The sequence below is a fragment of the Loxodonta africana genome, chromosome 7 (genome assembly GCF_030014295.1).
Source record: "Loxodonta africana isolate mLoxAfr1 chromosome 7, mLoxAfr1.hap2, whole genome shotgun sequence".
NCBI classification, from domain to species: domain Eukaryota; kingdom Metazoa; phylum Chordata; class Mammalia; order Proboscidea; family Elephantidae; genus Loxodonta; species Loxodonta africana.
The window spans coordinates 64,715,426-64,731,156 of record NC_087348.1 but is presented as its reverse complement, the minus strand read 5'-3'; the positions used below and the strand labels follow the sequence as shown (position 1 = coordinate 64,731,156).

Here is a 15,731-nt window from a genome sequence, read left to right as displayed (position 1 = left end):
TAATTAGAAGCAAATACTCTAATAATTAGAAGTGAATACACTCTTCTTGTTGTTAGATGCAGACTCAAAATGACCCTGTGCTCAACAGAACGAAACACTCCCTGGTCCTGCCCATCCTCACACAATTGTTACTGTGTTTGAGCCCATTACTGCAGCCACTGTGTCAATCCATCTTGTTGAGGATCTTTCTCTTTTTTGCTGATCCTCTACTTTACCAAGCATGATGTCCTTCTCCAGGAACTGTTCCCTCCGATAACATGTCCCAAGTACTTGAGATGAAGTCTCGCCAAACCTGCTCCTAAGGAGCATTCTGGCTGTACTTCTTCTAAGACAGATTGATTTGTTCTTCTGGAAGTCCAAGATATATTCAGTATTCTTCACCAAAACCATAATTCAAAGGCATCGATTTTTCTTTGGTCTTCTTTCTTCATTGTCCAGCTTTCACATGCATAGGAGGGAATAGAAAATACCATGGCTTGGATCAGGCACAGCTTAGTCCTCAAAGTGATATCTTTGCTTTTTAACACTTTAAAGAGGCCTTTTGCAGCAGATTTGCCCAATGCAATTGGGTCTTTTGATTTCTTGACTGCTGCTTCCATGGGTGTTGATTGTGGATACAATTAGAATGAAATCCTTGGCAATTTCAATCTTTTCTCCTTTTGTCATGATGTTACTTATTGGTCCAGTTGTGAGTTTTTTTTTTTTTTTTTATGTTGAGACGTAATCCATACTGAAGGCTGTAGTCTTTGATCTTCATCAGTAACTGCTTAAAGTCCTCTTCATTTTCAGCAAGCAAGGTTCTGTCACCTGCACACCGCAGGTTGTTAACGAGTGTTCATTCAAACTTGATGCCCTATTCTTCTTCATATAGTCCAGCTTCTCAGATTATTTGCTTAGCATACAGATTGAATAAGATGGTGAAATGATACAACCCTGACACACACCTTGACTTTAAAACACACAGTATCCCCTTTTTCGGTTCGAACAACTGCTTCTTGGTCTATGTACAGGTTCTGCATGAGCACAATTAAGCGTTCTGGAATTCCCATTCTTCACAATATTATCCATAATTTGTTATGATCTACACAGTGGAATGCCTTTGCATAGTCAATAAAACACAGGTAGACATCTTTCTAGTATTCTCTGCTTTCAGCCACAATCCATCTAACATCAGCAATGAAATCTCTTGTTTCACATTGTCTTCTGAATCTGGCTTGAATTTCTGGTAGTTTCCTAGTGATGTACTGCTACAACTGTTTTTGGTTTCTCTTCAGCAAAATTTTACTTGCGTTAAGTGCTACAGCTGCTAACCAAAGGGTTGGCGGTTCGAATCCACCAGGCGCTCCTTGGCAACTCTGTGGGGCAGTTCTACCCTGTTCTCTAGGGTCGATATGAGTCAGAATCAACTCAACGGCACTGGGTTTTTGGTTTTTTTTTTATGATATTGATGATATTATTTGATAGCTGTCACATTCTGTTGGATCAGCTTTCTCTGGAATGGGCACAAATACGGATCTCATCCAGTCGGTTGGCCAGGTCTTCCGAATATCTTGGCATAGAAGAGTGAGAGCTTCCAGGGTTGCATTGTTTGTTGAAACATCTCAGTTGGTATTCTTTCAATTCCTGGAGCCTTGTTTTTTGCCAATGCCTTCAGTACAGCTTGAACTATTCCTTCAATACCGTCCATTCTTGATCATATGCTATTTCCTGAAACGTTGAACAGCGACTCTGTATATTACTTCTGTCTTTTTTTTAAATGTATTGTGCTTTAAGTGAAAGTTTACAGATCAAAATCAGTCTTTCATACAAAACCTTATACACACCTTGCTATGTATCCCTAGCTACTCTCCCCGTAATGTGACAGCACGTTCCTCTCTGCCCTGTATTCCCCGTGTCCATTCAACCAACTCCTGTCCCCCCCGCCTTCTCATCTTGCCTCTAAAAGGAGCTGCCCGCATAGTCTCATGTGTCTACTTGAGCCAAGAAGCTCACTCCTCACCAGTATCATTTTCTGACTTATAGTCCAGTCCAATCCCTGTCTGAAGAGTTGGCTTTGGGAATGGTTCCAGTCTTGGGCTAACAGAGGGTCTGGGGTCCATGACGTCTGTTGTCCCTCCAGTCTCAGACCATTGAGTCTGGTCTTTTTACGAGAATTTGATGTCTGCATCCCATGTTCTCCTTCTCCATCAGGGATTCTCTGTTGTGTTTCCTGTAAGGGCCCTCATCAGTGGTAGCTGGGCACCATCTAGTTCTTCTGGTCTCAGGCTGATGTAGTTTCTGGTTTATGTGGCCCTTTCTGTCTCTTGGACTCATATTTACCTTGTGACTTTGGTGTTCTTCAATCTCCTTTGCTCCAGGTGGGTTGAGACCAGTTGATGCATCTTAGATGGCTGCTTGCTAATGTTTAAGACCCCAGATGCCACTCACCAAAGTTGATGCAGAACGTTTTCTTGATACCTTTTGTTATGCCAGTTGACCTAGATGTCCCCGGAAACCATGGTCCCCAGATCGCATACCTGCTACTCTGGCCTTTGAAGTATTTGGTTGTATTCAGGAAACTTCTTTGCTTTTGGTTTAGTACAGTTGTCCTGACCTCCCCTTATTGTGTGTTGTCACTCCCTTCACCTAAAATAGTTCTTGTCTACTATCTAATTAGTGAATACCCCCTCCCTCCCCCCCACACTCGTAACCATCAAAGAATATTTTCCTCTGTATTTAAACTTTTTCTTGAGTTCTTATAATAGTGGTCTCACAAAATATTTGTTCTTTTGGTACTGACTGATTTCACTCAACATAATGCCTTCCAGATTCATCCATGTTATGAGATGATTCACAGATTCATCGTTGTTCTTAATCATTGCAAAATATTCCATTATGTGAATGTACCATAATTTATATATCCATTCTTCTGTTGATGGGCACCTTCGTTGTTTCCATCTTTTTGCTATTGTAAACAGTTCTGTAATGAACAAGGGTGTGCATATATCTGTTCATGTGAGGGCTCTTATTTCTCTAGGATATATTCCAAGAAGTGGGATTGCTAGATCTTATGGCAGTTTGGTCTTCACAAATTCCCTAAACTTCTGTTTTCTGGGAAATGTCCTAATTTCGCCTTCATATTTGAGAGACGGAAGCCCTGGTGGTGTTGTGGTTAAGTGCTACAGCTGCTAACCAAAAGGTCAGCAGTTCGAATCCGCCAGGTGCTCCTTGGAAACTCTACAGGGCAGTTCTACTCTGTCGTATAGGGTCGCTATGAGTCAGAATTGACTTGACGGCAGTGGGTTTTTGGTTTATTTGAGAGACAGTTTTGCTGGATATATGATTCTTAACTAGCAATTATTTTCCTTTAAGGCTTTATATATGTCATCCCATTGGCTCTTGCTTGCATGGCTTCTGCCGAGTAGTCCGACTTTATTCTTATTGACTCTCCTTTGTAGGTAACTTTTTGTTTATCCCTAGCCGCTCTTAAAATTCTTTAACTTTGGTTTTGGCAAGTTTGGTTATAATATGTCTTGGTGACTTTCTTTTGGGATCTACCTCGTGTGGGGTTCAATGAGCATCTTGGATAGATATCTTCTTGTCTTTCATGATATCAGAGAATTTTTCTGCCAACAAATCTTCAACAATTTTCTCTGTATTTCCTGTTCTCCCTCCCTGTTCTGGTACTCCAATCACTCGTAGGTTATTTCTCTTGATAGGGTCCCACATGATTCTTAGGGTTTCTTCATTAAAAAAAAAAAAAAAAAATTATTTTATCTGATTTTTCTTTGAATATATTGGTGCCAAGTGTTTTATCTTCAATTTCACTAGTTCTGACTTCCATTTCCTCAATTCTGCTCCTCTGACTTTCTATTAAGTTGTTTAGTTCTGAAATTTTATTGGTAATCTTCTGAATTTCTGATTGCTGTCTTTCTATGGATTCTTGCAGCCTATTATATTTGTCGTTATGGTCTTGAATAACCTTGTCATATTCCTCCACTGCTTTATCTGTGTGTTCCTTGGCTTGTTCTGCATTTTGCCTGGTCTCCTTCCTGATCTCTTGAAGAGTTCTGTATATTAATCTTTTGTGTTCTACCTCTGGCGATTCCAGGAGATATCTTTGTCTGAAAGATTCCATGATTCTTTCTTTTGGGAGCTTGTTGAAGCGATCGTGTTCTGCTTCTTTATGTGATTTGATATTGACTGTTGTCTCTGAGCCATCTATAGGTTATTGTATTAATTTATTTTATGTTTGCTTACTGTGTCCTAGCTTCTTGCTTTGTTTTGTTTTGATATGCCCAAATTAGCTGCTCAAATGAGCTAGTTTGATTATTGGAAGCTTTGAAGCTCTAACGTCCTGTTAACAGGTCACTACAGCTGTTACCAGGTGTATGAGCCCAAGAGTGCATTCACTTTTCTTGTATGGATTCAGGTGAGGTGTCTAGGTAGTCTGTCACCAATTTTCTGGCGCAGGCTCTCACCTACAGTCTTAGAGGAGCAGGGGTGATTGGTGTAGGCTCAGGTATCTAGCTGCAGCAGGAGGTCATGCACTGAGCAAGGCAGGGGGCTGACAACAGTCCCTCATGTGTCTGTGACAGAAGCACGTCTCTGTTCCCTAGAGCGCACAGGTGGGTGGGCTCTGCAGCTGGACCATGCACTCCTAGTACTTTTGGTTGTAAGGACTGAGAGGCACCACTTATCTTTGGACACCTGTTGCAGGTGGCATGGGTGGAGCCACCAATCCTCAGGCCCCTGATGTGGGTAGGTGAGGACCTTGCTTAATGGGCAGTGTCAAACGTCAAAAACCTGCCTCTCCACCACACAGCTGAAACAGTTAAAGTCAGACCTCAGGCACATGCACTGTTGCACTGTGGCAGCAAGGGCCTAAGCTGCTGAAATGGGCCCACACAGGTCCATTCAAGGGTGAGAGGCACTCAAAATACGTGGACCACTTGTACCTGTAGCCCAGGAAAGGAGCTGCTTCTGTCCTGAGTTCCCAACTTAGGAGAGGTGGCAGATTATTTTTTCCCCATTTGTTAATTTGTTCCTTCTCCAAGGCCAAGAGAATGGCTCGGTGCACACAGCAGGACCTATCTCAGGCCCAGGGAAAGCAACTGCCACTGAAGCTGGCTTGAGGACTGCAGCAGAGAGAGGAGGGATCAGATATATGGGAGAGAGCTCTTTCAAAAGGGTGTTTTTTGGTCTGCATGATAGATTAAACACAAATACTTATCTTTTGCTGAGAGTACTGTTCTTCACTGATTCTGGGGGTGTGCATAGACTCTGTGCCACTTGCTCTATCCCGCTATGAAAATGCACCCCAAATGCTACTGCCAGCCCTGCTGTGGTCACACCAGGGTATTGGGCCTATGGGGTACCAGCTCCCACCAAGTCAGGTCCAGCAACTCCTCACTGCTTCTGAACTGTCTTTGCCTCCTCCTGCTGCTCAGTCTGATTTCTTAACTTTGCGTTTGCTATTTTTTCATGTCTTTGCTGTAAGAGGGACTACCAGAAGCATCTGACTCTCCATCATCTTGTCCCTTCCTCTATTCTGTCTTCTTTTGATACTTCCTGTGTCATACAATATTTTGCCCATAGAATCCTTCACTATTGCAACTCAAGGCTTAAATTTTTTCTTCAGTTCTTTCAGCTGGAGAAATGCCAAGCTTGTTCTTCTCTTTTGGTTTTCTAACTTCAGGTCTTTGCACATTTCATTATAATACTTTGTTTTGTCTTCTCATATCGCTCTTTGGAATCTTCTGTTCAGCTCTTTTACTTCATTGTTTCTTCCATTCCATTCTGACATCCATTTTGGTCTTTCTTTTCTGTCTTTTTGGTGACGTTCTTCTTTCTTCATGTTTGATGTTGTCCCACAACTTGTCTGGTCCTTGGTCATTAGTGTGCAATGTGTCAAATCTATTTTTTAATTATTTTTTTATTGTGGTGCAAATATAGACAAAAAACACTCACCAATTCAACAGTTCTGTATGCACACTTCAATGACATCAGCTGTACTCTTCATGTATTTTTAAAAAACATTTTATTTTTTAGGTGAAAATTTAGAGAACAAATTAGTTTCCTGTTCAACAATTTATATACAACTTGTTTCATGACGTTGGTTGCAAATCCCTTTGCAATGTGTCAGCACTGTCCCCTCTTCATCCCTGGGTTACCCATGTCCATTGGCCCAGCTTTCCTGCCCCTACCATCCTTCTGAATTTTGCTCTGGGGCAAACGCTGCCCTTTAGGTCTTGTTTGGTTGATTCTTCTGAGCTATACATTCCTCACTGATGTTACTGTAAATTTTATAGGCCTGTCTGCTGTTGGCTATCATGGATTGAATTGTGTACTCCCAAAATATGTGTCAACTTGGTTAGGCCATGATTCTCAGTACTGTGTGGTTGTCCTCCATTTTAAGATTTTAACTTTACATTAAAGGGGATTAGGATGGGATTGTAACACCCTTATTAAAGGCACATCCCTGGTCCAATATAAAGGGAGTTTCCCTGGGGTGTGACCTGTACCACCTTTTATCTTACAAGAGATAAAAGAAAAGGGACGTGAGCAGAGACTAGGAGAGCTCACACCACCAAGAAAGAAGCACGAGGAACAGAGTGCGTTGTTTAGACCCAGGGTTCCTGTGTGGAGAAGCTTCTAGTCCCAGGAAAGATTGATGAGAAAGACCTTCCTCCAGAGCTGACACAGACGGAAAGCCTACCCCTGGAGCTGACACCCCGAATTTGGACTTCTAGTCTACTAGATTGTGAGAAAATTAATTTTTCTTTGTAAAGCCATCCACTTGTAGTGTTTGTGTTATAGCAGCACTAGATGACTAAGACAATGGCTATAAGGTGGTCTCTGGAAGTGATTTCAGTTCCAAGTTTGAAGGATGTCTGAGGGCCATAGTCTCAGGAGTTCTACCTGTCTCTTATCAGACCAGTAAATCTGGTCTTCTTTATGAGTTTTAATTTTATTCCACATTTCTCTCCTGCTCTGTCCATGAGGTACTATTGTGGTCCCATCGGAGCAGTTGGTAGTGATAATGAGGCACTGTCTAGTTCATCTGGTTTCTGGCTAGTGAAGGCTGTGGCTTATGTTGTCCATTAGTCCTTTGGACTAATTGTTTTGCTGAGTCTTTGTTTTTCTTCAGTCTTCTTTGCTCCAGATGGGAAGAGACCAATTGTTATATTTTGGATGGCTGCTTACAAGCATTTAAGACCCCAGTTGCTACTCATAAAGGTAGGATGTAGAACATTGTCTATATGGATTATGGTATGCCAATTGATGTAGATGTCCCCCAAGACAATGGTCCCTAGCCCTCAAGCCCAGTATCTCAGCCCTGGGAGGTGTATGGTTATGGCTAAGGAGTTTTCATGACTGTGTCCTCTGTGCACACTATTGCATACATGGATGTATTTGTAATATGTACACTGCATATATATATATATATATATATATATATATATATATATATATATATATATATTCTTCCATATACATCAAATCTATTCTTGGGATGGTCTGTAAATACAGATGGGGTATACTTATGGTTATACTATGGCTCTTTTAATTTTGTTCTTTCAAGTTGAGGTTGCATATGAGCAACTGATGGCCTGGTCTGCAGTTGGCCCCTGGCTTTGTTATGATTGATGATATTGAGCTTCTCCATTGTCTCTTTCCACAGATGTAGTCAATTTGATTCCTGTGTATGCTATGTGGTGAAGTCCACGTGCATAGTCACTGTTTATATTTTTGAAAGGAGGTATTTCCAATGAATATGTTATTGGTCTTTCAAAATTCTATTGTGCCGTCTCTGGCATCCTTTCTATCCTCAAGGCTGTATTTTCCATCTACTGATCTGTCTTCTTTGTTTTCAGCTTTCGCATTCCAATCACCACAAATTATCATTGCATCTTCATTGCATGTTTGATCAATTTCAGACTGCAGAAGTTGGTAAAAATCTTCAGTTTCTTCATCTTTGGCATTTGTGTTGGTACATAAATTTGAATAATCATCATATTAACTGATCTTCTTTGTAGGTGTATGGATATTAACCTATCAACGACAGCACTGTATTTCAGGATAGATCTTGAAATGTTCTTTTTGACAGTGAATGCAACGCCATTCCTCTTCAATGTGTCACTTCTGGCATAGTAGACCATAATTGTCTTATTCAAAATGGCCAATATCAGTCTGTTTCAGCTCACCAATGCCTAGGATATTTGTCATCAAACATTCCATTCTATTTTTGACAACTTTCAGTTTTCCTAGATTCATACTTTTTACATTCCACATTCCAATTATTATTGAATGTTTTCCTCTGTTTCTTCTCATTTTGAGTCATGCCACATCAGCAAATGAAGGTCCCAAAAGCTTTACTCCATCTATATCATTAAGATCGACTTTACTTTGAGGAGGCAGTGCTTCCCCAGTTGTATTTTGAGTGATTTCAACCTGAGGGGCTTATTTTCTGGCACTGTATTGGACAACGTTCCACTGCTACTCATAAGGTTTTCACTGGCCAATTTTTAGAAGTAAATGGCCAGTTCCTTCTTCACAGTATGTCTTAGTCTGGAAGCTCAGTTAAAACCTGTCTACCATGGGTGACCCTGCTAGTATTTGAAATACTGGTGGTATGGCTTTTAGCATCACAGCAACACGCAAGCCACCACAGTACAAAAACACTCTTCAAATCTTAAAACAGACACATAAATTTTCAGATTTCTAAGCTTTGATTCATATGGTATTCTAAGCAGCCAGAGAGCTAACTTGCATTGCTTCTGGCCTTAATACCAAATGGAAATGTGGGCTAGAGGGGGTGGTAAGTTCTGTTATTAATGAAAAATTAGAGTTAGCTGTGTGAAAATTGGCAACTCATGGTGACAAGTGTTCCTTCAGACTATACAAGACGGTATTACTACATGGAATGTCTGTTGCTCTGCAAAAAAAAAAAAAAAGTAGATAAGCACTTGAATACAAACAGACTTTTAAAGAAATAAGTCACAGTGATTATAGCAATCTTGATCCAAATATTATCTTTTGTTTCCTTTTTAGATTTCAGTATGTCTGCAAACTCCAAATTAGTTATTGTCACAGCAGGTGCACGGCAACAGGAGGGAGAAAGCCGTCTTGCCCTGGTCCAGCGTAATGTGAATATTATGAAAACAGTCATTCCTGCCATAATCCGTCATAGTCCTGACTGTATGATACTTATCGTTTCAAATCCAGGTGAGTCTTCTCTCCTCTCTTTTATTGAATAAGGTCGATCTTTTCATATCGTACTTTTTAAAAGACAATTTTATTGAGGTATCATTTATGTACAATAAATGGTACCCATTTAAAGTGTGTAATCCAATGAGTTTTGATAGATATAATCATCCATTAAACTACCACCATAATCAAGATACAGAACATTTACATTACCTCTGAAAGTTTTCACTGCACCTGTGGCTCCATTTTATGTAATTTTATATGAATGGAAAGATACAGAATGTAATCTTTTCTGTCTGGCTTCTTTTACTCAACATAATTTTTTTGGGTTTTATCCATGTTGTTGGGTGTATCAGTAATTTGTTCCTTTTTATTGCTGAAGAGTAATTATTTTTTTGTTTATACATTTTAAATACTCTTTTTTTAATCCATTCACCTGTTGATGGATATTTAGGTTATTTCCAGTTTTTTACTATTATAATAGTCAAATTGTGAATAATATACAATATTCAAATAATGTATAATAGTCAAATTATAAATAATATAAATAAAGCTTCTATGAACATTTGTGCACCAGTGTTTGTGTGAACGTATGTCTTCATTTCTTAGGGTAAATACTTGGGAGTAAAATAGGTGGCTTATATGGTAGCTATATATTTAACTCTATTAGAAGCTACCAAGCAGTTTTCCAAAATGGTTGTCATGGATTCAGTTGTGTCCCCCAGAATATCTGTCAACTTGGCTGGGCCATGATTCTCAAAATTGTATGATTATCCACCATTTTGTCATCTGATGTGATTTTCCTATGTGTTGTAAATCCTACCTCTATGATGTTAATGATGTGGGATTAGAGGCAGTTATGTTTATGAGACAGGATTCAATCTACAAGGACTAGGTTGTGTCTTAAGGCAATCTCTTCAGAGATATAGAAGAGAGAAACAAACAGAGAGATGGAGGACCTCATACCACCAAGAATCAAGAGCCAGGAAAAAAGCATGTTCTTTGGGCCCGGGGTCCCTGTGCCAAGAAGCTCCCGGACTGGGGAAGATTGATGATGATGACCTTCTCTCAGAGCCAACAGAGAAAGAAAGCCTTCCCCTGGAGCTGGCACCTTGAATTCTGTCTTCTAACCTACTAAACTGTGAGAGAATAAATTTCTTTTTATTAAAACCATCTACTTGTGCTATATCTACTATAGCAGCACTAGATAACTAAGACAATGGTTGTATCACTTTATACTGTATAAGAGTTGTAGATGCCCACATCCTTATCAACACTTAGTATTATCAATCTTCTTAATTTTAGCCATTCCAGTCTTATTTTGGTTTTAATTTGCACTTTCTTGATGATTGGAAATGTTGAACATCTTTTCACATGCTTATGAAGTATTTGTTCAAATCTTTTGTCCATATTTAAAAATTAAGTTGCTTGTCTTCTGATAATTGAGTGGTAAGAGTTCTTTATGTATTGTGAATACAAGTCCTTTTGTCATATATATGTATTACATATAACTTCTCTTAGTCTGAGGCTTGCCTTTTTCTCAGTGTTAATATAAACTTTTACTTTTGATGAAGTCCAGCTTATGAATTTTAAATTTATGTTTCATGCTTTTTTGAGTCCTATCTAAGAAAACGTTGCCTACTCTAAGTCTGAAGATATTCTTTTGTGTTTTCTTCTAGAAGTTCTATCTTTTATAATCAGGTCTATGATTCATTTTCAGATTAATTTTTGTGTTTGATTTAAGTAAGGGTTGATACTAGTTTTTTTCATGTTGATATTCAGTTTTTCTAGCAATATTCGTTGAAAATATTTTTCCCCTTTGAGTTGCCTTGGTAATTTTGTTGAAAATAGTTACCACATATGTGGGTTTGTTTTGGATTCTCTGTCTTTTGTCACTACCATAATAGGTTGGTTATGGTAAATCTTGAAATCTGTTCATGTAAGTCCTCCCAACTTTGTTCTTCTTTTCTAAAATTATTTTGGCTATTCTGTATCATTTGCATTTCTACAAAAATTTTAGAATTAGCTTGTCAATTTCTATACAAACCCATCCCAGAGCTTTGATTTGGATTATGTTAGCTCTGTAGTTAATTTTAGGGAGATGGGAATTGTAACAGTTTTGAATCTTCCAATTCCTGAATCTGACATAGCTCTCTATTTATTTATTTACTTTCAACAATATTGTATAGTTTTCAGGGTATAGATCTTGCACAAATTTTGTTAAATTTCCCCTAAGTATTTCATATATTTGATGCTATTGTAAAAGGAGTTGTTCCTTACATTTCATTTTCCAATTGTTCATTGCTAATACATAGAAATATTATTGGTTTTTATGTATTGACTGTATTATTGATCTTTGTGATGGTTAAGGTTACAATGTCAACTTGGCTGGGCCATGATTCTCAGTGGTTTGGCAGTTATGATGTAGTTTGGCAGCTATGTAATGATGTAATCACCTCCCTATGAGATCTGATATAACGTAATCACCTCCATAATGAGATCTGCTATGAGCAGGTAGTTAGTTGAAAGGGGGGGTTTCCTTGGGGGTGTGGTCTGCATTCAATATATGTAGACTTTCTGGCAAAGCTTGCTGACTTTTGCTTACTTTGGATTATCATCTGACTTCCTGTTTTGGGGACTTGAACTAGCAGTTTACCTGCTGATCTTGGGATTTGTTACCCTCCAAGCCTGTGAGCCAGCAGCCTACTATCTTATCTGCCAGTCTTGGAATTCGTCAACTTCTGCAGCCTGTGAGCCAGAGGCCTGCTATCTTACCTACGGATCTTGGGTTCACCAGCCCCTGCAGCTATGTGAGTTGAGAGAAGCCTCTAGCCTGACTCATGGACTTGGGACTTTCCAGCCTCTACAACTGCGTGAGCCATTTCCTTGATATAAATCTCTCTCTCTCTGTATATATACACACACAAACACACACATGCTTCACTGGTTTTGCTTCTCTAGATAACCCAGTCTAAGACAACCTTGTATCCTGACACATTGTTAAATTAACTTATCGATTCTAGTAATTTTCTTTCAGCAAAGTTTTTTAGTTTTCAGTGTATAAGTCTTGCACCTCCTTGTTTAAATTTATTCCTGAGTATTTCATTTTTCTTAATTCTATTGTAAATCAAACTGTTTTCTTTTCAGATTATTCATTGTTTGTAGTTGTTGCTGTTAGGTGCCATTGAGTAGGCTCTCACTCAGTGACCTTAAGTATAACAGAATGAAATGTTGCCCAGTCCTGCAGCATCATCACAGTCATTGCTACATTTGAGCCCATTGTTGCAGCCACTGTGTCAATCCATCTCATTGAAGGTCTCTGTCTTTTTTGCTGACCCTCTACTTTACCAAATATGATGTCCTTCTCCAGCAGTTGGTCCCTCCTAATGATGTGTCCAAAGTGTGTGAGGTGATGTCTCATCATCCTTGCTTCTAAGGAGCATTTTGGCTGCATTTCCTATAAGACTGATTTATTAGTTCTTCCTGCAGTCCATGGTATATTCAATAATCTTCACCAACATCATAATTTAAATGCACCAATTCTTTAGTATTTGCTTAAAAAAAAAATTTTTTTTTTTTAGCATATAAAAAATACTACAGATTTTTGTACATGTTGATTTTTGTCTTAGTCATCTAGCGCTGCTGTAACAGAAATACCGTAAGTAGATGGCTTTAACAAACAGAAGTTTATTCTCTCACAGTCTAGTAGGCTAGAAGTCCAAATTCACGGCATCAGCTCCAGCGGAAGGCTTTCTCTGTCAACTCTGGAGGAAGGTCCTTGAAGTCAATCTTCTCCTGTACTAGGAGCTTCTTAGCACAGGAACCCCAGGTCCAAAGGACATGCTGTGCTCCTGGTGCTGCTTTCTTGGTAGTATGAGGCCCCCCTGTCCCTCTGCTTGCTTTTGTATCTCAAAAGGGATTGTCTCAAGACACAATCCAATCTTGTAGCTTGAGTCCTGCCTCATTAACATAACTGCCACCTATCCCACCTCATTAACATCATAGAGGTAGAATTTACAACACATAGGAAAATCACATCAGATGACAAAGTGGTGGACAATCATACAATACTGGGAATCATGGCCTAGCCGAATTGATACACATATTTTTGGGGGCTACAATTTAATCCATGACAATCTTGTATCCTGCAACTTTACTGAATTTATTAACTCTATTTTTTTTTTTTTGTGGATTCTTTATGATTTTCTATAAATAAGGTCATGTAAATTAAAAAAAAATTTTTTTTAAATCATCAAACAGAGATAGTTTTATCAGCAAACAGAGATAGTTTTACTTCTTTTTCATGTTGGATACCTTTTATTTCTTTTTCTCACCTAATTTCTCTGGCTAGAACTTCCAGTACAATGTTGAATGTTCTTGTTGTTGTCAACTCTGATGCATAGGGACCCCATGTATAGCAGAACAAAACATCGCCCAGTCCTGCCATCCTCACAATAGTAGGTATGTTTGAGTCCACTGTTGCAGCCACTGTGTTAATCCATCTTGCTGAGGGTTTTCCTCTTTTTCAGTGACTGTATTTTACCAAGTATGGCGCTATCCATCTCCAGACACTGGTCCCTCCTGATAACATGTCCAAAGTAAGTGAGACAAAGTCTTACCATCCTTGCTTCTAAGGAGCATTCTGGTTGTACTTTTTCTTTTTTATGTGGTGAAAAAATTTATATTTAGAATTAGCCAGCTGGACTCAGCTTATATGATCCCAATTTTGTTGGCAACATCCAAAGCATCATAGTCAGAAGCCAGTCGAACATATGCCTTCTTCTCTCCATCAGGTCTGATCAAGGTGTTGACCTTGGCCACATCAATATCGTAGAGCTTCTTCACAGCCTGTTTGATCTGGTGCTTGTTGGCCTTGACATCCACAATGAACACAAGTGTGTTGTTATCTTCTGTCTTCTTCATGGCTGACTCAGTGGTCAGAGGGAACTTGATGATGGCATAGTGGTCAAGCTTGTTTCTCCTGGGGTCGCTCTTCCGAGGATATTTGGGCTGCCTCCGCAGCCTCAGTGTCTTGGGCCGCCAGAAGGTGGGTGAAGTGCGGATCTTCTTTTTTGTGTGGCTATGGACGCTTTCAGCACTGCCTTCTTCACCTTCAACGCCTTTGCTTTGGCTTCAGTTTTGGGAGGGGCAGGGGCTTCCTTCTTAGCTTTCGGCGCCATCTTTTTAAAAAAGGCCTGGTTGTACTTCTCCCAAGACAAATTTGTTGCTCTTCTGGCAGTCCATGGTATATATTCAATATTCTTTGCTAACACAATAGTTCAAAGGCATCAATTCTTCCTATATCTTCCTTATTCATTATCTAGTTTTCATGTGCATATGAGGCAATCAAAAATACCATGGCTTGGGTCATGTGCACCTTAGTCCTCAGAGTGACATCTTTACTTTTTAACATTTTGAAGACATCGTCAAGTCAATTTCAACTCATAGGCACACCCTATAGGACAGCATAGAACTGCCCCATAGGGTTTCCAAGGCTATAATCTTTAAAGAAGCAGAGTGGTACATCTTTTTCCTTTGGAGTGGCTAGTGGGTTCAAACCACTGACCTTTTTCAGTTAGCAGCCCAGTGTTTAACCACTGCCCCACCAGGGATCCTTGAGTATATGTTAGGTGTGGGTTTTTCATAAATATCCTTTACTAGGTTGAAGAAACTCCTTTCTTCATAGTTTTCTGGGAGACTTTTAGCCTCCTAAACTGAGAGAATAAATTTCTGTGTGTTAAAACCATTCATTTGTGGTATTTCTGTTATAGTGGCACCTGAAGCAGCTGGCTTGATAGAATGAGGGAATGGCCTTTGAAAGACACAATTATGGTGTCATCTAGGTAGTAATACCTTGTGGGTTGGGGCAATGTTCTCCAGGAGTCTGTATATGCTCTAAACCATCATCCAATGTATGGTGTTGTTTTTCCCATAGCCAGGATTCATGGGTCCAGGAATCAAGGGCTGGAAATGGGATTGGCACCACTCATATTACCCCTATTGACCCCTTCACAAAATTTTTGCTTTCTGTCCCTGTGATCCTATGCTCTGTGAGTCTACAGATCTTAGTTCCAAAGGGAGGAATGCTCCCACCTGGAGACACATCACTGATTCGATTGAAGGGAGTTGCCATATTGACTGGTGTGATTGATCCTGACTACCAAGAGGAAATAGGATTGATATTACATAATGGAGGTAAAGAAGAGTATGCCTGGAATGCAGGCAATCCCTTAGGATGTCTCTTAGTACTACCACATCCAGTGATTAAAATCAATGGAAAACTACAGCAACTCAAATTCCAACATGACTACTAATGGCCCAGACCCTTCAGGAATTAGTGTTTGGGTCACTGCACCAGGCAAAGAGCCACAACCAGCTGAGGTGCTTGCTGAGGGCAAAGGGAATACAGAATGGGTGGTGGAAGAAAAAAAAAAAAAAGGTGGAAGAAGGTAGTGCTAAATACTAGTTACGACTACGTGACCAGTTGCGGAAATGAAGACTGTAATTGTTATGGGTATTTCTTCCTTGTGTGTGTGCATCAA

The 15,731-nt window shown here is 39.5% G+C and overlaps 1 protein-coding gene and 1 pseudogene across 3 annotated transcripts in view; one reads left to right on the top strand and one right to left on the bottom strand.

The window, feature by feature from the left end:
- Positions 1–15,731, top strand: part of LOC100667968 (L-lactate dehydrogenase C chain) — a 52,019-nt gene that overhangs the window by 21,240 nt on the left and 15,048 nt on the right. For 2 of the 3 annotated variants that reach the window (XM_064288356.1, XM_064288357.1), the window contains exon 4: positions 9,034–9,207. The exons of the other annotated variant lie outside the window; for it this stretch is intronic. In XM_064288356.1, coding sequence (XP_064144426.1) covers positions 9,034–9,207 — 174 coding nt within the window. The remainder of the gene's footprint in view (positions 1–9,033; positions 9,208–15,731) is intronic. 3 annotated transcript variants of the gene reach the window in all.
- Positions 12,963–14,386, bottom strand: LOC111751225 (large ribosomal subunit protein uL23-like; annotated as a pseudogene).